The sequence below is a fragment of the Notamacropus eugenii genome, chromosome 5 (assembly GCF_028372415.1).
Source record: "Notamacropus eugenii isolate mMacEug1 chromosome 5, mMacEug1.pri_v2, whole genome shotgun sequence".
Lineage (NCBI taxonomy): Eukaryota > Metazoa > Chordata > Mammalia > Diprotodontia > Macropodidae > Notamacropus > Notamacropus eugenii.
Window position 1 is genome coordinate 52,619,764 of NC_092876.1, and position 21,573 is coordinate 52,641,336.

At 43.7% G+C, this 21,573-nt stretch overlaps 1 protein-coding gene across 7 annotated transcripts in view; it reads left to right on the forward strand.

Annotated features, from left to right (window-relative positions):
• The first annotated feature begins 5,160 nt into the window (after positions 1-5,160).
• Positions 5,161-21,573, forward strand: part of PDPN (podoplanin) — a 46,056-nt gene continuing 29,643 nt past the window's right edge. For 2 of the 7 annotated variants that reach the window (XR_011967010.1, XR_011967011.1), the window contains exon 1: positions 5,498-5,680. Coding sequence is in view for 4 of the 7 variants with exons in the window: in XM_072608925.1 (XP_072465026.1) it covers positions 5,614-5,680 (67 nt within the window). In the remaining 3 variants the exon portion in view is untranslated. Of the gene's footprint in view, positions 5,681-21,573 lie in introns of all 7 variants that reach the window. The other 5 variants (XM_072608925.1, XM_072608924.1, XR_011967013.1 and 2 more) reach the window with 5 other exon arrangements.

A 21,573-nucleotide genomic window follows, 5' to 3' on the forward strand; every position in this document is an offset into this window, starting at 1 on the left:
TGGAGACTTAGAGAGGAGCAGATTCTGAGAACCCTGCTGGGTAAACCATTCAGCAGAGGACTTTTATGAAGGCTTCAATAGAAGAGAAAAAAGACAGAGGCCCCTGGAGGGATGATTTGTAGCTACCATTCTGGTTATGATATTTCAGTAAATGTTTTTTTGTCATGAGCTAAATGTGTTTACTGGCATAACTATCAATGGGAAGCACACTAGTGGGGGCTTATGAATTATAGTTTAGGAGTATAACCTCATAAACTACACATTGAATCCAAAGGAGTAGAAGTTGCCCTCTAGACTCAACCTGCAAGTGTGAGTGCAAAGTGGGGGAGCACCACAAAGGGTCACTACCAGCACCTCTAAAAACACAATCCATACGTGAATATCAACTCTGCCTATAGTATGGCCATCTCTGCTACTTGTGCATGGTAATGAGCAGCTGCAGAAGTAACTGTGTGGGATGATCAAGAATGTTCCAAGAAGCATGCCACAGTGAGACAGAGAAAAGAGGTAAGAGTGGAGACACCTGAGTTCTAAACCTAGCTCTACTCTAACTAACCTTGGGTTAGACCCTACTCTGGGCCTCAATTTCCTAATCTCTAAAAGAAGGGAGTTGTACCAGGTGGTCATCAGTTGTTGATTGAGAAGGTCCTTCAAAGATAACCTATTTCAAACCATTTTACAGGTGAGGAAACTGAGGTCCTAAGAAATGAAACCAAGTCAACAAGTATTTATTAAATACCTGTCATGTGCCAAGCTCTGTGCTAAGTGTTAAGGATACAAAGAGAGGCAAAAACAGTCCCTGCTCTCAAGGCACTCATGGTCTATTTGGGGGGGGGGGGGTCAACAAATATGTGCAAACAAGCCATGTACAGGATAAACTGGAAATAATAGAGAGAAGGCACTAGCATTAATGGGGATCAACAAAGGCTTCCTATAGAAGGAGGGATTTTTGATGGAACTTGAAGGAAACTAAAGAAGTCAGGAGGTGGAGATGGGGAGGGAGAGCATTCCAGGCATGGGGGACAGCCAGGGAAAATGCCCAGAGCTGAGTGATGGAGGGTCATGTAGATGATAGTAGGAGAGAGTGGATTCGGACCCAGGTATTCTGGGTCCAAATCCAGTACTATTTTGACTGAGCTACTGAATTTTCAACCCATAGGTATCTTATGGTTCTAGGTACCCTTGTCATTAAGGGTTTGACCAAGTGGTATCTTAGCTCTAGGACTAATTCCCAGAGAAAACAGGAAGAAGACAGTAGGAATTGAGAATGCACATGGAATTTGGAGTCAGATGTGAGACAGTCTCTGTTCTAAAGGGGCTTACATTCCCAACAATCTAGAATTTTACGTCTGTCATGTGAGGACTGACAAGTTTGGAAAGGTCTATCACCAGGTTGGGTGCCAGGTGATTGATTTTTCAGCCCAGTGCAATTCCCTTTTTTTTTTCTAAAATAATACTTTCACTTCCCAAGGACTGCTCTTTGTCTGAATAGATTGTAACAAAAGAGGTACAACGAAGGAGGCTGCTAGGATGCTCAGTGGTTAGAGCGCTGGGTCTAGAGTCAGGGAGACCTGAGTTCAAATCTAGATTCAGACACTTTCTAACTATGTGACTGGGGCAAGTCACTTAACCTCTGTCACCTCAGTCTCCTCATCTGTAAAATGGGGATAATACTAGTACCTACCTCCCAAAGTTGTGAAGATCAATGCCTGGCACATAGTAGGAGCTGTATGAATGTTAGCTATTATTGTTTAGTACCTGTAGTCCCCTACCTTTAAACTGAAAAGAGGGAGATACGATTCACTATTATTTCTCTGAAACCATAATGTCACTGAATTGATAAAAATTCTAGTACCCTTTAATGTTCGCAACATCTCTTAACAATTGTTAAATTGGTTAAATTTTGTTAAAATTTGTGAAAATTATTCAATTAAATTGTTAAACATCTATTGGCATAAGTGGTACAGCGGATGAAGAGTTGGGTCCGGAGTTAGGAAAACCTGAGAACAAAACCTGCCTCCGTCACTTACTAGCTATGTAACTCTGGGTAAGTCCCTTAACCTCTACCTCAGTTTCCTTATCTGTAAAATGGAAATTTTAATAACACCTGCTTCCAAGGGTTGTTGTGAGAACAAAATGAGATAATATTTGAAAAGTGCAAACTTTAAGCATTATACAAATACAAAGCATTTTAAAGTGTTCTATAAATTCTAGCTATTATGGTTATTGTTGTAAATAGGATGCATTGGTGGAAAGAGACCCATGCCAACAAAATCACTGAGTGTCTGAGAACCTAGTTATCAGAGTTGTTGCAAAACTCAAATGCTATAATAATGGACATGAAGCCCATGGTCCAAGGCTCCCCTTATCCAGGACTCTGGTGTCACATGAGCCAGATTAAGTCTTGGGCAACGATTCGAAAGGTCAATTTGTCTCTGCTCAGAGGAATTTCCAAAACTGCTTGTGTCTAGGTTTGCACAAACATCAACAGCAAGATCCTCTAGCTCTCATCCAAGCACGCAAGATAACAAATGACCATGAGTACAGGACAGCCTTTATTTTTACCAACCCACAGAGAATGCTGACCATGGAAAAGATTCACAGAAGCTCAATGAAGGGATATAGAAAACTCCTGAGGTGCTCAGAATAGCTTCCTTTAGTTGAATTTGGTGAAAATTTGATGACATTCTGGTGAGAACCTTCTCTCCCATGCATTCCTGCTCAGACTAGTAGGGCCATTCTGTGACGTAGACTTCGTCTGGAAGGCAAACCCACTTTGGAACCGTTGAACACACAATCCTCTTCCCATCAGATCCATATTGTTCAAATAACCCTCTGTAACAGAAGGGGATAAAAAGGTCCCATTTTCTTTCCCACCGACACCCTTCCCCACCCCCCACCCCCCACCCCTCAAGTTATGATTTGAACTTTAATCCTTTTCCTCTGGGTACAGGAAGGAAGGAAGGAAGGAAATGAGTTATTTGTTAAATATCTCCTATGTGCTAAGTGCTTTACATATTATCTCACTGGATCGTCATAATAATCTGAGTAGGTTGTTATAATCCTCAACATACAGTTAAAGAAACTGAGGCAAAAAGAAATTAAGTGACTTGCCCAGGGTCAAGTAAAAAGTGTCTGAGACCAGATTCGAAATCTGGTCTTCTTGACTCAAGGTCTATTTCTCCAATAGGCACATTGCTTCCATCCCTGAACACGTTATTAGACAAATCCAGGCTGGCCCTGCTTAAGAGATCTTGCAGGTCTGGTTAGAAGGAGTCCATTCCCTGGAAAATTAAAGACCATCTCCCCTTCTCACCAGAATTTGATGCTCAGATAGACTATTATAGGTTTGGAATTGGAAGGGAGAGAGAAAGGGACTGAACCTATGATTACATTAGTCTAGGGAATTCCCAGGTGGGAAATCTCCTTCTACCAATGCAGGCTGGCATCCTGCCTAGAATCAGACAGCAATTTGAGCACTGAAAGGATAAAGGTCTTGTCGGGGCCACACAGGAGGTGTGAGAAGCAGGACTTGAGCCCGGTCAATGCTAGGTAGAGGAAAAGAAAAAAAAGGGGGGGAGGAAAGTGATCAGATCTGTTTCCTCTCTTTTATAGGGCACAGAGAATCCTAGCCAACCAATCACTTTAGAAGCAGTCCTGATCTCTAGAACCCAAACGGTGATGCCTCTGTCCTTTCCACACAATCCATTACCTTGTAAATGGGCAAGCCTTCACACTCTATCGAGGTGAGGGGGGTCCATCAGACTTCCCAAAGGCTCACCACCCTAGGAGTTCATCCAAAGGATGGAGGAGTTCTCTAGATTGGCCAGGGAATTCTGCTGGTCCCCATCCCACCCCCCAGCCCCTTACAGGCACATAGGTCTTTACAAACTTTAAAATTCTCTATCAATGTCAGTTATTACCTAGTCCAATCCCTTCAGTTTTGCAAAGAAGGAAACTGAGGCAGCAGGATGTGATGGAAAGAATACTGATTCTGGATTATAAGGATATGGATTCAGTTCCTGCTTCTGATATTTACTACTTGTGTGACCTCATGCCAGTTGTACAGCCTCTCTGACCCCCAGTTTCCTGTCAGATGAAGGGGTTGTATTACACGGACTTACACATTCCTCTAGATTTAGGATCCTTTGAGGCTCAGAAAAGAAAATGACTTGCCCACAGTAATAAAGGCAGTAAGTATACCCAGTTTCCCCTTTTGTTCTCCTTCTCTTTGACCATGTGCTATCACATACCCCTTCCCCTGCAATTTTGACACCCTCATTGGCTGCCTTCTCTCAAGATAGGCTCTGCTATAAGTCATTTACACCTTAGTGCGAATTTTGGTTCACATGCAAGCCAACCCCCCCAGACCTATCCCTTTGTCAGTTAAGGATGGCTTATAATTAGAATCGCAGAATCTCAAAGTAGAAGGGCCATTGCAGATTAGGATTTGTACGGCCCATCAGTAGCACAAAGGAGGTTCAGACCGTCATGGAACCGAGGAGTTTTTCTGAGCTCTTTCGAATTGACTCAGAATCATTCTATGCCAGAACCCAGCTACTCCTGCGGTCCAGACACATACTCACTTAGCAGGTTAAGGGTCTGGCAGCTTGCCCAGGAGTCCACTCAAATACTCAGAGCAAACAAATCCAGAGTTTCAAAAACTCTAAAATATATGTGACATTTACCAGCAAAAGCAAATGCCAAGTTTGAAAACTGCGTTCATAGGATCAGGATCCTTAGGAGTCATATCTAATAGGTTCCTCTCATTTTGCAAATGAGGAAACTGAGGCTTAGAGAGGGTCTGAAACTTGCCATAAGTCACATAGAGAACAAATGTGGGGAGGTGAACCAGCCCTCTTTGTCCACACTCACCACCTCATTCATGTCCCCGGTAGCACTCCCTCACTCTTCTACATAATTGGAAAAGCCAGAACTTCAGTCTTACTTTCTGTTCCACATCTGTAAAAACGAAGGATTCTTTTTTTTGGGGGGGGGGGGGCACGAGACCTCTGATATCATTGCTATAGTCAAAGACCGCTTACCAAACCTTAGCCATTAAAAGGGGGTAGGGATAATACTTAATAAAAAGCCCTTCCCCTAGCCCCCCCCCCCCCCCCTTCCCTGACACTCCTAGACAAGATCAAATCAAATCCTCCTACATGTAAGGGCCCTGGGCTCCCTTCAGACCCACGCAGTGCAGCTGCAGCCCTGTAACTTTAAACCTGCTCTGAGCTCATACTTTTCCACACTGGCCAAACAGAAGAGAGGGCGGTCCTAGTGTTCCTCCCTCCCGGAGACCACCTTATGCACCACTGCTCCCTCCCCTCGCCCGAGAGGAGCTCTGAGCTGACTAATTGGAACTTTTCTTTAGCAAGTTTGGTCCCGAGGACGATCTGTCTTCTCTCTCTCTTTTTCTCTGTGAGGGAGGCGGAGACCCACCCATCAGGGGAATCCTCAGAGGCTGGACGCTCTCTGACTCCCCCCCCCCCCATTCTTGCCTTCCCTCCCCTCAGCTGGCAGAATTTTGGACTAATCTGAGCTGGAGACGGGATTAGTTTGCAGTTCTCTTGGAAGAAAGCATCCCCCTGGCCTGCACTCTCCAGGCAGAAGATGTGGCACTTTCAAATCCTCTTACTGGTCTTAGGAAGCTCGCCCCTCTTGGTGATCGCAGAAGAAGGTAGGGGTCTGATATGACCAGGCGCTCAGAGGCAGAGTTGCCTTACTGAGGGGGCATTGTTTGTGTCTGACTGTTTGGAGCCACCCTTGTGATCGGTGAATAGCGGGAGGAGAAAATATTTAAGGGTCCGAACTCTTTAAGGTGGAGGAAGAAGAGCTTGGGGTCAGGGAGAACCTCATTTCCGAGAAAGGGTTAATAGAAGCTTACAAAAGCTTTGTATGCTCAGACTGCCTGGGAAAAGAGACAGCTGGCAGTGGGGAGGGGGTGGGGGGATAGCTTTGGGGGAGCATCTCTTCAGGAGCCTTGTGTGACCTCCTCTGTGGGGCGAACAAAATGCTTTGGAATCTGACAATAAGACGGTGGCCTCTTCATTGACCCAGGCAGCCTAGCTCTCCCACGAGGCAGAGCTTGGAAGATAAACATCCCCATTAATAATGATGGGGATGGAGGGTAGGAGGTTAGATTGGAGCCAGGATTCCCAGAGACCAGGCTCATTCCTTCTCGCTTGGGCAACTTTACCTTCTCCACCTTCATGGATTTGAAGTCAGAGAAGACAGGTTCAAATCTTGTCATTGCCATTTATTACCAGTGCAACCACAAACCAGTCACTTTATTACTTTGGGCCTCAGTCTCCTCATTTGTAAAATGGGAGAGTTAAACTGAATGGCCTCTGAGATCCTTCTAGCTTCATGTCTGTGGTCCAGGCCTGTTCTCAGGGACCCCCAGACTTCTTACCATTCTTGAGATAGTCTATGGAGCTAGCTGTGGGATTGCTAGATCTCTTTCACTAGACGATGATGATGATGATGGTGATGATGAAGAAGAAGAAAGGAGGGGAGTCCTGTTGAGTGTGGGAAACTTGAGGGGCAAAGAAGGATATAGAAAAGGCAGGGGCTGTGTCTACACTGGCAAAGTAATGGGGGGAGTTGAGGAAATTATACACATAGTTCAAGCTAAAAAATTATTTCAGGGGAAAAGAGGGTTACTCTGGGACTTCATTTTATTCAAGTTGGTTGTCTTTAATCGTTGAATAATCATATAATTGTTCAACCACTTTGCTGTACTTAGAGTCAGTCAGCTGATGATGTCTGTGTGTGTCTGGGGTGGGGGGGTATCTGTGGAGAGGGGGGGATTTTGTCTTGATTAAATGAGAAGCATCAGAGCCTGTACACAGTGCCAGAAAAGCTTCCATTTCAAATCTAGCCCTGGCCACATATTAACAAATCACTTCATTACTCTGACTCGGTTTCCTCATCTGTTAAGTGAGGGGTTGGCTACTCAGTGGTGTAGAAGAGCCTTTCCCTCTTATAGAAGTAGGAAATGCTTTTGAGCAGAAGATCTGTCAACCTAGATCAGTCAGTTATTCCAGAAGCATTTTTAAAGTGCCTCCTATGTGCCAGGCACCCTACTAAGCTCTGGGGATACAAAGAAAGACAGAAAGCAGCTCAAGAAGCTCCTGGCCTCTGTCCAGCGAGAGCTTGGTTTGTGTTCCTCTGGTCACCATTATTCCTTTGTCTCCCCTTCATTCTTTTGCTTTAACACCCAGCACTGATAAAGTGTTTTGTAAACCTAAAAAGGGATTTAGAAAAATCTGTTACCAGGATCACCTCTTTCTCTTCAAATTTCCTCAAGGGCATCCCAGGAGTGGTCCTTGCTAATACCAATATCAGTTCAAGGTTTATAGAGCACTTTCCCTAGGTTATCTCATGGGATCCTCAACATAACCTTTTAAGGTAGGTGCTATTAATGTGCCCATTTTACAGATGGAGAAACTGAGGCACAGAGCTATGAAATGACTCACCCAGGGGGTTAGAGCTAGCATTTGAACTCAAATATTTTCCTGGCTAGCATGCCTTCCACTGAGTCACCCACCAAGATACTCTCCTGCTATAACTATTTTGTTTAATATTTGGTGGACTATCGAGCAGGTGACTACAGTAACTGCTTTTTATGATTGAATAAAAGTGTTGCAAGGACAGGGGTTGCTCTGGCAAGAGAACCTAGATTTGGAGTTATAGGGCCTGAGTTCAAATCTCAGCTCTGCTTCTCGAGCCCTGGGTAACTTTAGACAAATCCCTTCTTCTCTCTGGGCCTCAGTTACCTGAAAAACTGAGGGGGTTGTCCTCAGTGGTCCTGCGGAGGGTGTAGATTCATCAAGGGGCAATGCCATCAAGAGATAGAGCACTGGGCCTGGAGTCAGGAAGATTTGAGTTCAAAAGTGGATTCAGACACATCCTAGCTGTGTGACCCTGGGGAAGTCACTTAAACCTTTTTCAGCTTCAGTTTTTGCCACTGTAAAATGAAGAAAATAATAGCACCCAGCTCTCAGGGTTGTTGTGCAGATCCAATGAGATAATATTTGTGAAGCTTTTAGCACAGTACCCAGCACATAGTAGGTACTTTGCTCCTAACCCCTCATATAAAGCACTGTGCATACACACCTCATTGATCCTCCCAGCAACCCTGTGAGGTGGGTACTACATGTGTGGTCATTCTGTTTTGCGAATGAAAGGGTGGAGGCTCAGAGATATGTGGTGGTCCTATATCAAATAAATATCAGAGGCAGGATTCGAACTCACGTCTTCCTGAGTCCGGCACTCAACACATTATACAGGGCTTGGTACTCCATACCCATTGAAGAGACAGAAAAGTGACCTGCCTAGGATCACACATCAAGTGAGTGTTGGATGCAGAATCTGAATCTAGGTCTTTCCTCCTCCAAATCTAGTCCTTTGTCTATTACATAAAGCTTGTCCCCTTTGTTTTACAGATAAGAAAACTGAGATATAGCAAGAGGAAGTGACTTGTCCAAGGTCACAGAGCTGGTGGGAGTAGAGCTGGAACTCCAATCCAGACCTCCTAGCCCCTGAGTCCCAGAGTTCTTTCCATCAGCTCCTCTACAGAGAGACAGGAAGCTCATTCATCCCCTTTTAGAAAACAGACAGAACACTGGAGGCAGTCACCCTGCTGGGCAGGCTGGGTGGGCAGGGGTGGGGGATGACCTGGCCTCTCCTTCTCTTCGCTAATTCTGTACAAGGACAAAAATACCTCAGCTTCAGAAAATTACAGCCAGCACCCAGCACTGTGTTCTCAGGCTGCTCGGTTCAAAGAGAGTGTGTCTGACCAGCGCTCTTTAGAGGTGCCACATGACTGGCTTTATTTTTAGGGGCCCTTACTTCCCCTGGAACGTATACCATTCTCTATTTCAATTATATCTTTTTTTTTTTGGAGGCAAAATGTGCAAATTAGGCTGTTCAGTGCTCCCTAGACGAGGGATGTGTAGGTGGCACCCAAATTAACTGACATTCAAGGCTCCACTGAGAAAGGGGAGGGAGAGACATCTCTTTTCTTCCTTGGGGAAGAGCTAGCTGTAATCATGGGAAACCAGGGAGTAGATGGCAAAATTGCAACTCAAAGACGGTGTTCAGTCTGGTCTTATAAACAACCTCTCAGCCTCCTCCCTCCCAACTAGCAGCATTCAGCTGCTAAAGAAAGAAACATGAGGAGACTGATACAGAGTGTGCAGGTCTGCTCAGCTGCTGGGCTGAGGAGTAGGGGATTGTCCTGGGAGAGGGTCTGAGCCAACCTGAATATGGGTGAACAACTCCATTGAACAAAACGATTATCCAAGGAACCTCCGCTTAGGGTAACATTGATAGAATCTCATTGTGCTTCTCTTGTATCCTTGCCCACCTAGGGCAAGTTTTGTAATTCGGGGACTCTAATTTGCCACACCATATGTGAGCAGATTCAGAGCAAGAGAACTCTCCCCAAAAGACTGGCTTATTGCCAAATCTACTGTTTTTCTCCAAATCATCGGGGCCCCACCCTGACCTTGAGGGTCCCAGGCAGACTGCAGGACTCTGGAATAAGCTAACTTGTTTCAGCAGATTCTGCAGTTCCTTCTTTACAGAGAATGCACATGTGTTTTCTAGTATCTGTCCACCCAGGATTAATCATCACTGTGAATCCATTTCCCTGTGATTTCCCCCCAGACCCTGCCAATAATGCATTCCACCCTGGCCCTTGGAGCTCCTTCTGTGAGCTCCTGGCTCCAAGTCCAGTCCTAGCAGATGTGTTAGGTATGAATGGAAGAGTGAGCCAGGCCCTTCCTGCAGCAGGCCTCATGGTCTTCCTCGGGTATCAGAAGCCAAACCTCTGGTCCAAATGGGATGTTCCACAGAATTGGGGAGAGGCAGCTAAGTCTGGGAATGGCCAATATTGCTTCACAGAAAGGGGCCGATTTATCTGTGATTACTCCTTCCTCCTTTGTTGCGTAATAATAGCAACAGTTAGCATTTATATCATGTTTTAAAGTTTTAAAACACATCACAAGGATTATCTAAATTGATTTTCACAGCAATCCTGGGAGGGAGGTGCTGTTATTTCCCCCATTTTACAGATGGGCAAAGTGAGGCAGACAGCTGTTAAGTAACTTGCCTTAAGGAACATGGGTCATCCTGACTCCTAGTCTAATGCTGCATCCGTTACAGCACATTCAGTTGTTCAGTCATTTTTAGTCACATGCAACTCTTCATGACGCCATTTGGGGTTTTCTCGGCAAAGATACTGGAGTGGTTTGTCATTTCCTTTTCCAGCTCATTTTTCAGATGAGGAAACTGAGGCAAATGGGGTTAAGTGATTTGCCCAGTGTCACACATCTAGTGATCGTCTGATGCAGAACTTGAACTTGGGAAGATGAGTCTTCCTGACTCCAGGCCTGGCACTCTATCCGCTGCACCACCTAGCTGCCCACTCCATCCCATAGCTGCCTCATTTTTCCCTAGAGCAGAAGGGATATGAGAAACATCATATCTCATTAGTACCTTCTGGTTCAATGCCTGCCAAGAACCCAGATGCCTGCTATTAAGGTGGGAAAATAGCCCCGATTCTCCTTGAGGAAAATCTGCAAAGCACTTCACAAACATTTTATTTTCTTTCCTTTTTATTTTTTACATAATATTTTATTTTTCCAATTATATATAAAGATAGTTATCAACATTTATTTTTATAAGATTTTGAGTTCCAATTTTTCTCTCCCTCCCCTCCCTACTTCCCAAGACAGGAAGCAATCTGATAGGTTATACATGTGCAATCATGTTAAACATATTTCCACATATTTTCAGAAACATTTTCGAACTAGACTCTCTCAACAACTCTTTGAGATAGGAATTGTGATTATCACATCCATTTAATAGATAAGAATCAGAAAGGGTAAGTGATTTGCCTGGTCCCATAGAACAAATGTATATCAGAGACGGGATTAGAACCCAGGTACTCCTGACTCGATTTCCACTTCTAAGTAAAGCTCTACAAAAGACTCCATTTTAAGCCCTGGGTTCTTAAACTGGGGTCCATGGGTAGATTTCAGGTAGTCCATGAACTAGGATGGGAAAAAAAAAGACATCTTTTTTTTTTTTTTTCACTAACCACTAAGTGGAATTTAACATTTCCTTCAATTATGAATTTTAAAAAATTCCAGTCTGAGAAGGGGGCTGTTGACTTCCCCAAGATTTCCATGGTCAAGACCCTGTGCTTTAAGCAAACTTCATGGATGACATCCAGGTTTCTGCACAAGATAAACAGAGAGGGGATGGGTGGATCATAGAACCGCGGGTCTGACAGCCAGACAGATCCTTTAAGATCATCTAGTCCAACTGTTTCTTTTTACAGATGAAGAAACTGAGGTGCCTAAAGGGACAGTGGTATGCCTGGGTCATATGGATAGTAAGGGCAAGAGACAGGATTTGAACCCAGGTCATTTGACTTCAGAGACAGTGCTCTCTTTTCACTATATGACTCTAGGTAGGAAGTGTGTGTATATATGTACGTGATGCATTTTAGATATACACACACATATACATACATATGTATGCACATGTATGTGTGCACACACATGTGGTTTGTGTATCTGTACATGTGTGTATCTCTGTGTATTGTATGTATGTATACAAGGTCATGAAGAGTCAAACGACTGAAAAATGACTAAACAACAACTGAAAAAAACGACAACTGAATGTGGTCTAGTGGATAAAACATTAGATCTGGAGTCAGGAAGGCCCAGGTTCAAATCCAGTCTCTAACATTTATCGACTGTCTGACCCTGGGGCAACTCACTTAACATCCATCTGCCTCAGTTTCATTTTTATCCCCAGGAACTAACCCAGCCCCTTGCACACAGGAGGTACTTAACCAATGCTTGTTAGATCGGATTGGATCTGCCTGGAATGTGAAAATATCTAATTGTGTAATCCAAGGTTCACTCTTAATCTCCCTGTCCTTATTTGTTCTCCTCATAGCAGAAGAGTGGACTTGATGTTACATTCCACTGATTCATCTCAGAATTTTTCTCATATTTGCATGCTCCAGCTCCTGCACACTGGCATGCCAGGTTATAACTCATTGTGGGGGAGGAACTGCCCAGGGAAGGGTAGAGAAGACATCCAATGAACTCAGTTGCCCAGACTCCCTCCCAACCCCCATCCCTCTTCAACATACTTGAAAGTCTGTAAATGGCTGCTTTATCAGAGTTCTCCAAGTGAGCCATGTTTGTTCCCACAACTGATATCTTCATGACTTCTCAAGAATCCCATTACAACAGTTTACAGAATCTCAGATCAGAAGGTGGAAGGGACCTCTGAAGTCAGCCAATCCCACTATCTCACTTTACAGATATGGAAGATCTCACTCCAAATCCTTTTCCACAGTCCCACACTGTCTCAGTCTTATTTGAAATAGACAAGACATTGACAGATGTCCCCCCAGCTCATAAGACCTCATGCTTCTAAGTATTTCTGAAATCCTAAAGTTGTTTTGTCATTTTTCAGTCATGTTCCACTCTTCATGACCCCATTTAGGGTTTCCTTAGCAAGGTACTGGAGTGGTGAGTGATTTACCATTTCCTTCTCCAGCTCATTTGACAGATGAGGAAACTGAGGCAGACAGGGTTAAGTGACTTGCCCAGGGTCACACAGCTAATAAGTATCAGAGACTGGATTTGAACTCAGATATTCCTGACTCCAGGTCCAATACTCTATCCACTGTACCACCTAGCTACCCTGAAATCCTAAAAACATATATCTGATTTTATCCTTACTATAATTAAGGGAAGCTTGGTACAGTATACCAAGTGCTAGGCTTGAAGTTGGGAAAACCTGGGATCAAATCCTGGCTACTGACTCTTATTGGCTGTGGGCAAGACCCTTAAACTCTCAGAGCCTCAGACAATTTTCTAGAACGTATATGCCTTGGTAGAGAGAGTTTCTACACTAAAAACTCCCTAAGCTGAAGAAGCCTCAGATCCCTTTAAGAAATTAGACACACATGTTAAGAGGCAGTGTGATATGAGGAGAGAACATTTAATTTGGAACCAGAGGACTGTATTTTACAGTCAGAAAGGACCTCGGGATCCCTGCAGCCCCGTGTGTACCTGAATAAGAATTCTTGCCACATCATGGACAAGCTGCCATTCAGCCTTTGCCTGAAGACCTCCAAAGAGGGGAACCTCACCATATCCTAAGGAAGCCATTCTGCTTCCAGACAGCTCTAATGGTCAAAAGCTTTGTCCTTAAATTGAGTCAGTCTGCCCCTCTGAAACTTTCATCCTTGGCTTTGGGTTCAACTCTTTTGTGTCAAAGAGATCTAACTCCTTAATTAGATTCAAGAGATCTTGCAAGAGATTGCAAGGTAGCAGTCATGTCTCTTCTAAGCCTTCTTTTCTCTGGACTGAGTCCTGGCTCTATCATTACTACCTGTGGGATCCTGGGCAGGTGCTCTGGCTCTCTCTCCCAGAGAGTTGGGGTATTTGTGGGTTTCTCTTCTTTACTGCTGTTGGCTTGAGCCCCCACCAGTGGTGATCCAACTACTGTTAGATACCAGTGACTAGTGATTCCACTTCCATTTACCTATTTAACATCAATTACCTTTGACAAATGATAATTACTTTCAAGAACTAGCAAGAAAAAATACAAACATGTCCCCTAGTATCTCAGGGTCATACTCTTCCTATGCTGCCCAAGTCTGGGTAGGGAGGGAGTAGGCTCACTTTTGACTCAATTCCAACAAAGCTCAGTTCAACCCAAGTTCATGCCCAGATGCATCATTACTATCAGATGAGCTCATTTTTCCAGCTACCAATGGGCTGGGGTCTTGAAGGTCACTCCTGAGGGCCATTCCTTACTCCTTTGAGTGTTGCTGCCATGTTGGCTACAGATCCAAAGACCAATATGCCAAGGTGTCTTCCTGATCTTTCGGAGTTTCTACTCCTTTCTCTTAGAATAGAAATGAAGCAACACAGAGGCTAAGGATTTTTTTTTACAAGACCACATGCCCTCAGAAGGGAGAAGTCCCCAAGGATTCCTCAAGAGAAGGAATCAATGAGATTCAGACCCTCCCCCAAGACTGCAGCTCAAGAGAAAGGGGCCTTCAAACCCTAGGCTGAGGCTGATAGGCCTTTTTGAATGCCTCCAAAGCCAGTCAATGAACTTCCTCTTCACCACATGGTTAGCAGACCAGAATGAGCTAAAATTATCCATGCAGGTTCCATAGTCTCTCAAAGACATTTCCATTCCACATTATCACAACTGTCAGAAACAAGATTCCCAGCATTTCTGTGAGGCAAAATGCTATAAGAGGTACTCTGTGTATTGCCAGTTCTGTTTACAATAGATTCATAGATTTAGAAAGGCCTTAGAGGTCATCTAGTCCAACCCTCTTGTTGTATAGATGAGGAAACTGAGGCACAAAGGGGGTAGTGACTTGCCCAAAGTCACATAGCTAGTATTTGTCTGAGGTAGGATTCAGACCTAGGTCTCCCTGACTCCCAGTCCAGCACTCTAGCCATTATGCCATGTACCTTTACTATTAAAGAACTACACACACAGTCTATAGGTGAGAGTTAAATTTTTTGGCATAGATGATACTCAAAGCTATGGGAAGTTAGAGATAAGAGAGACCAGACTGAGTTAGACTGGTGAGGGAAGGCTCCTTGAAGGAGAGAACATGACTTGGTCTTTGAAGGACAGTGGTAATAATGATGGTGCCAACAATAGATACCTATATAGTGCCTTGATAATTGCAAAGTACGTTATCTACATTAACTGTACTCTACCTTTTAGCAAAAATATGTCAGAGAAAAGTTGTTTGTAAGGATTTCTACTTGGAACAAGTTTCAGAAGGCCAGGACTTTGCTTACTATAACAATAGCCGAGTTATAGACTCTTTAAGGTTTACAAAGTATAAATTTGTTTGATCCTCACAACAACCCTAGGAGGTTGGTACTATGATTACCCGTATTTTATAGATGAGGAAACTGAGGCAGGCAAAAATAAAATAACTTACCCTGCCCAGTATCAGATAGCTAGTAAATATCTGAGGGAGGATTTGAACTCAGATCTTTCTGTCTCCAAGTCCAAAGCTTTACTCACTGTTCTACCTAGCTGTTATCCTCAGAACATTCCAGTGAAATATTCAGGTCTGGGATTATTGTTTTCATTTGACAGATGGGAAAGCTGAGTCCCAGACAGAGGAAGTGCGCCATTCCGGGTGACAGCCATTGAAGAAAGCTATCATATCCCTACCAAGTCTTCTCCTCAGTCACTTCAAAAGGAAGTTCCTTTCCCATCTAGCATCCCTAAGGTGATCATTCTAGTACAACTCTCTTCTTCCATTTTGCTAAGGAGTGAGGCCACGCAGATAATGAATAGCAGAGCCACCCCCAGCTGAGAAAAACAACAACCAACAAGAAGGCAGTTAGGCATCACAAGTGGGTAGAATCTGGAGACCTGGGTTTGAATCCCATCTCAGGCACACACCAATTGTGTATCCTTGGGCAAGTCCCTGCCTCCTCAGGGACTCAGTTTCTTCACCTATACAACAAGGGGGCTGGACGAAATGACTTCTAAGATCTTTTCCAGGTCTAAATCTGTGACACTCTTGTCATTGGAACTGGCGGTACATGGAAGGATTCCATTTGCCTTAGTTTCCCCAATTGTAAAATGGGGATAATAATGGCACCTACTTCCCAGGGTTGTTGTAAGGATCAAATGAGATCATAATTGTGAAATGCCTGGCACATGATAAGCACTACAAAAATATTAGCTATTAATAATATAATAATGCATTATTACAGCAGTCCCGACAGCGTCCAGTCTAGCTCACAGCCCAAGTCTGGCTACTGGCCAAGCTCAGCCCAGGGACATGCAATAGCATTCTGAACATTCCAAGCCACCTTGATCCTTCTGGTTTTACAGCCAGGCTGTCTGCAGGCTGGCTTGTTGAAAAGTAAGATCAGATCAAAGAGGGTTTTGCTCTGCCTTCTTGTAAGACCTGGCACTTGCTCTGCCAAAGTACCTGTGAAAGAATTAGTGAAACACAAGGAATTTTGGCTCCCATTCAACTTTCTCCAAGTTGATATGGGCCAGGAATGGGGAGGGTGTGTTGCAGTGGAACAAACCCTAAACTTGGAGTCAGAGACCAGAATTCAAATGACTTTGCCATTTATGATTTAGGTGAACTTGAGCAAGTCACTTCTCCCTGGGCCTCAGTTTCCTCTTCTGTAAAATATGAGCCAATGGTGTCATAGAGCACTTAAGAGAACCACTGTGACATTAAATGAGAGAGGAACAGCGTCCAGAACAAGGGAGCATAAAGTCCCCTTGTCTTTTCCCTTCACTAGATCGTATTGGATTGTTGTGCTCGGTTCTGAGTGCCACATTTTAGGAAAGACACTGATAAATTGGAGAACATCCAGAGAAAGGCAGTCAGGAGTAGTGAAAGGCCTCAGCTTCATGCCATAGGAGGATCAGTTGAAGGAGATGGGGAAGTTTTGCCTGCAGAAGAGGAGGAATAGAGAGAACTTGACTGCTGTCTTCAAGTGTCTGAAGGACTCCTGTGGGGAAGAGGGAATAGGTTTTTGCTGGTTGGCCCAGAGGGCAGAATTAGGTGTAAAAGGTGAAAGTTTTAGAGAAGCATATTTATGCTTGATAACAGTAAAAATTGGCCAACAATTAGGGCTTCCTAGAAGTGGGATGGACTGCTTTGGGAAGTAGTGGGTTTCTCCTCCTTGGAGGTCTTTAAGTGGAGCCTGAATTAGCACTTCTCAGATATATTATAGCCCCTGGGGTCCCTTCCACCTGAAAATTATGTAATTTAAAATGGACTAGGGGAAAGATACCAAGCTGGTGATCTAAAGTTGCATGGTGTTAGATCGTATCAAGTCAGGACAAATTCTGAGCCTCCAAAGTCTCATTTTTAGCCAGGTATTTTCCAATCTTCACCTTACACATTTTCTTAAACATGTTCTCTAGGGCATAAGAGAGTCTCAAATGACTTCCAGTAAGTCCCAGGTTACATCCTGTTATCAAGGAACAACAGGTTTTTCTCTTGTTATGGTGTGTATGGTCAGGCAAAGTAGCTGCAAAGAAATTCACCCAAGTGTCAAGATGAGACTCAGCTGTCAACAGAACACTCTTATATGTTTCTTTCCTGGTGGTAAAATAATTTCTAATTCAGGAGCTCCCCAAAACTCTAGAAATTCTCATTGAAATTCTGCCACTGTCATGGTCCATTTCCTTAAGTTAGAAGTGGTGTAGTTCCATGGGAAGGTCACTGATCTGAGAGGCCAGAGACCTGAAATCCATTCTCAACTTTGTGGTAGGATCTTTAAGGCCTCAGTTTCCTCCTTTGTCAAACAAGGAGGGTAGATTCATTGATGTCTAAGAGCCCTTCCAGCTCTGACATTCTATGTTTTAAGAGCATGAGACCTGAGTCTGTTATAATGGAATGAACTTTTAACCTAAGCACTTATTGTATCCTGCTTATTGTGTGCATAGTTCACTTATGGAGGGGGTCTCCAGATGGCCTAAGTTCAGCTCAGTGTATTGGTACCATCAGACATGTCATATGTCTCAAAACGGAGTTAACCTGCTTGCAAGGTAGTTGGCTCTCCCTTGGAAGAGTGGTTGACCACTTGGCAGGGATATTCAAACAGGGATTCTTGGTCAGGGAAGGACTGTACATGAAGAAATTGCAACTCCTTTCCCACTCTGAGATTCTTGTGTTCTAAGTAACCTACGCAAGGTTACTCAGCTAGTAGGCAGAAGAACTGAGATGCTCAATGAATAATTTAATTTAAATCCAAATGTCTTATTCTTTGGCACGACCTGACACATGCCTTTTTATTCTTTGATATGTCCTAGCTTTAGGTTATAAGGATTCTATTTTCCCTTTGTGTTCCCCAGCCGAGGTGACAAATAGTTTAGGAATCTCATAGAATCATACATCTAGGGGGCGGAGCCAAGATGGTGGAGTAGAAAGACGCACATATATATAGCTCCAAACCCACAACCCATAGAACATCTGTATAAAGTAACTCATGGCGAATTCTGGAGCAGTGAGGCCACAGAACAGTGGAGCGAAGGAGATTTCTGTTCCAGAGGGACCTGCAAACCTCTTGCAAAAGGTCCGTTGCTCTGCGGATGCAGAGCCCAGCCCAGCCCAGCCCTGCCGCGGCCACGGCACCGAGAGGAACAGATCTGAGCAGGCTTTAGGGACGGGATCTCCAGCGGCCGCGCAGGTCCCTCCACCCACAGGTGACGGGGGTCGGTGAGAGGGTCTCTTTGGCGGGTCGAGAGGGGAGTGGGGTGCCCCCATAACTCAGGCCCCCTCGGGAGGCAGAAGCTGAGGCAGCGGCAGACCAGGGCTCCCCAAGCAGGCAGGAGCCTGGATCCATTGTTGAAGGTCTGTGCATAAACTCCCTGAGGGAACTGAGCCTGAGAGGCGGCCCTGCCCCCACCTGAGCACCTGAACTTAATCTCACACTGAATAGCAGCCCTGCCCCTGCCAAAAACCCTGAGGCTGGAAGCAGCATTTGAATCTCAGACCCCAAGCGCTGGCTGGGAAGATCAGGAGGCGAGGTGGGTGTGAGGAGAATATTCAGAGGTCAAGTCACTGGCTGGGAAAATGCCCAGAAAAGGGAAAAGAAATAAGACTATAGAATGTTACTTTCTTGGTGAACAGGCATTTCCTCCCTTCCTTTCTGATGAGGAAGAACAATGCTTACCATCAGGCAAAGACACAGAAGTCAAGGCTTCTGTGTCCCAGCCCACCCAATGGGCTCAGGCCATGGAAGAGCTCAAAAAGAATTTTGAAAATCAAGTTAGAGAGGTGGAGGAAAAGCTGGGAAGAGAAATGAGAGACATGAAGTCAAAGCATGAACAGCAGGTCAGCACCCTGCTAAAGGAGACCCAAAAAAATGCTGAAGAAAATAACACCTTGAAAAATAGGCTAACTCAATTGGCAAAAGAGGTTCAAAAAGCCAATGAGGAGAAGAATGCTTTCAAAAGCAGAATTAGCCAAATGAAAAAGGAGATTCAAAAGCTCACTGAAGAAAATAGTTCTTTCAAAATTAGAATGGAACAGATGGAGGCTAATGACTTCATGAGAAACCAAGAAATCACAAAACAAAACCAAAAGAATGAAAAAATGGAAGATAATGTAAAATATCTCATTGGAAAAACAACTGACCTGGAAAACAGATCCAGGAGAGACAATTTAAAAATTATGGGCCTACCTGAAAGCCATGATCAAAAAAAGAGCCTAGACATCATCTTTCATGAAATTATCAAGGAAAACTGCCCTGAGATTCTAGAACCAGAGGGCAAAATAAGTATTCAAGGAATCCACAGATCACCGCCTTAAAGAGATCCAAAAAGAGAAACTCCTAGGAACATTGTGGCCAAATTCCAGAGTTCCCAGGTCAAGGAGAAAATATTGCAAGCGGCTAGAAAGAAACAATTCAAGTATTGTGGAAATACAATCAGGATAACACAAGATCTAGCAGCTTCTACATTAAGGGATCGAAGGGCATGGAATAGGATATTCCAGAAGTCAAAGGAACTAGGACTAAAACCAAGAATCACCTACCCAGCAAAACTGAGTATAATACTTCAGGGGGAAAATTGGTCTTTCAATGAAATAGAGGATTTTCAAGCATTCTTGATGAAAAGACCAGAGCTGAAAAGAAAATTTGACTTTCAAACGCAAGAATGAAGAGAAGCATGAAAAGGTGAACAGCAAAAAGAAGTCATAAGGGACTTACTAAAGTTGAACTGTTTACATTCCTACATGGAAAGACAATATTTGTAACTCTTGAAACTTTTCAGTATCTGGGTACTGGGTGGGATTACACACACACACATGCATACACGCACACATACATGGAGACAGAGTGCACAGAGTGAATTGAAGAGGATGGGCTCATATCTTAAAAAAATGAAATCAAGCATTGAGAGAGAAATATATTGGGAGGAGAAAGGGAGAAATGGAATGGGGCAAATTATCTCTCATAAAAGAGGCAAGCAAAAGACTTATTAGTGGAGAGATAAAGAGGGAAGGTGAGAGAAAAACATGAAGTTTACTCTCATCACATTCCACTAAAGGAAAGAATAAAATGCACACTCATTTTGGTCTGAAAACCTATCTTACAATACAGGAAAGTGGGGGATAAGGGGATAAGCAGGGTGGGGGGGATGATGGAAGGGAGGGCATGGGGAGGAGGGAGCAATTTGAGGTCAACACTCATGGGGAGGGATAGGATCAAAAGAGAATAGAAGTAATGGGGGACAGGATAGGATGGAGGGAAATATAGTTAGTCTAATACACCACAACTATTATGGAAGTCATTTGCAAAACTACACAGATTTGGCCTATATTGAATTGCTTGCCTTCCAAAGGGAAGGGGTGGGGAGGGAGGGAGGTAAAGAAGTTGGAACTCAAAGTGTTAGGAACAACTGTCAAGTAATGTTCTTGCCACTAGGAAATAAGAAATACAGGTAAAGGGGTATAGAAAGTTATCTGGCCCTACAGGACAAAAGAGAAGATGGAGACAAGGGCAGAGAGGGATGATAGAAGAGAGAGCGGATTGGTCATAGGGGCAATTAGAATGCTTGGTGTTTGGGGGGGGGGAGGGGATAAAAGAGGAGAAAATTTGTAACCCAAAATTTTGTTAAAATGAATGTTAAAAGTTAAATTAAAAAAAATACAAAACAAAAAAAACAAACAAACAAACAAAAAAAGAATCATACATCTAAAGCTGGGAAGGACCTTCACCATCATCTGTTCCAACCCCTTCATTTTATAGATGGGAAAACTGAAGTCTAGAAAGATTAAGGAATTTACCCAAGATCACGCAGAGATGAATTCAAACACAGGTCCCCCAACTCCAAATCCAATGCCCTTTGCCACTGTTCTCCATTGCCCTCCCTCAGACAATTCCCATCAGAAACACTTCTCAGCTGTGGGATCTTGGACAAGTGAATTTCAGTTTTCTCATCATGAAATGAAAGTAATCAGTATTTATGAAGTGACCATTGTGGGCACCATACTAAGTACTAAGGGTACAATGACAAAAAGAAAATAATAATAGATAATAGCCAACATTTACACAGTGCTTTAAGGTTTACAAAATGCTTTATGTATGTTATCTCCTTTAATTCTGTCATTTACCCTCTGAGATAGAGGTTTTCATGCCCATCTTACAGATGGCGAAACCAAGGATTAGAAGCTAAGTGGCCTCCCCACGATCACACAGTCCTTGTCCTCAGTAAGCTTACATTGTATTGGGAGAGACAGCACGTACATATAGAGACAGAAACAAAATAAATACAAGATAATTTGGAGGTTGAGCGTTCTGGCAACTGGGGTATTGGGAGAAAGAGAGACTTCATACAGAATTTTGAGGGAAACTCAAAATTTTGAGGGATTATAATAATAATGGAGGCAGCTAGGTGGCTCAGAAAGACCCGAGTTCAAATCTAGCCTCAGATATGTACTAGCTGTGTGACCCTGGGAAAGTCACTTAACCTTTGTTTGCCAAATCCACTGGAGAAGGAAAT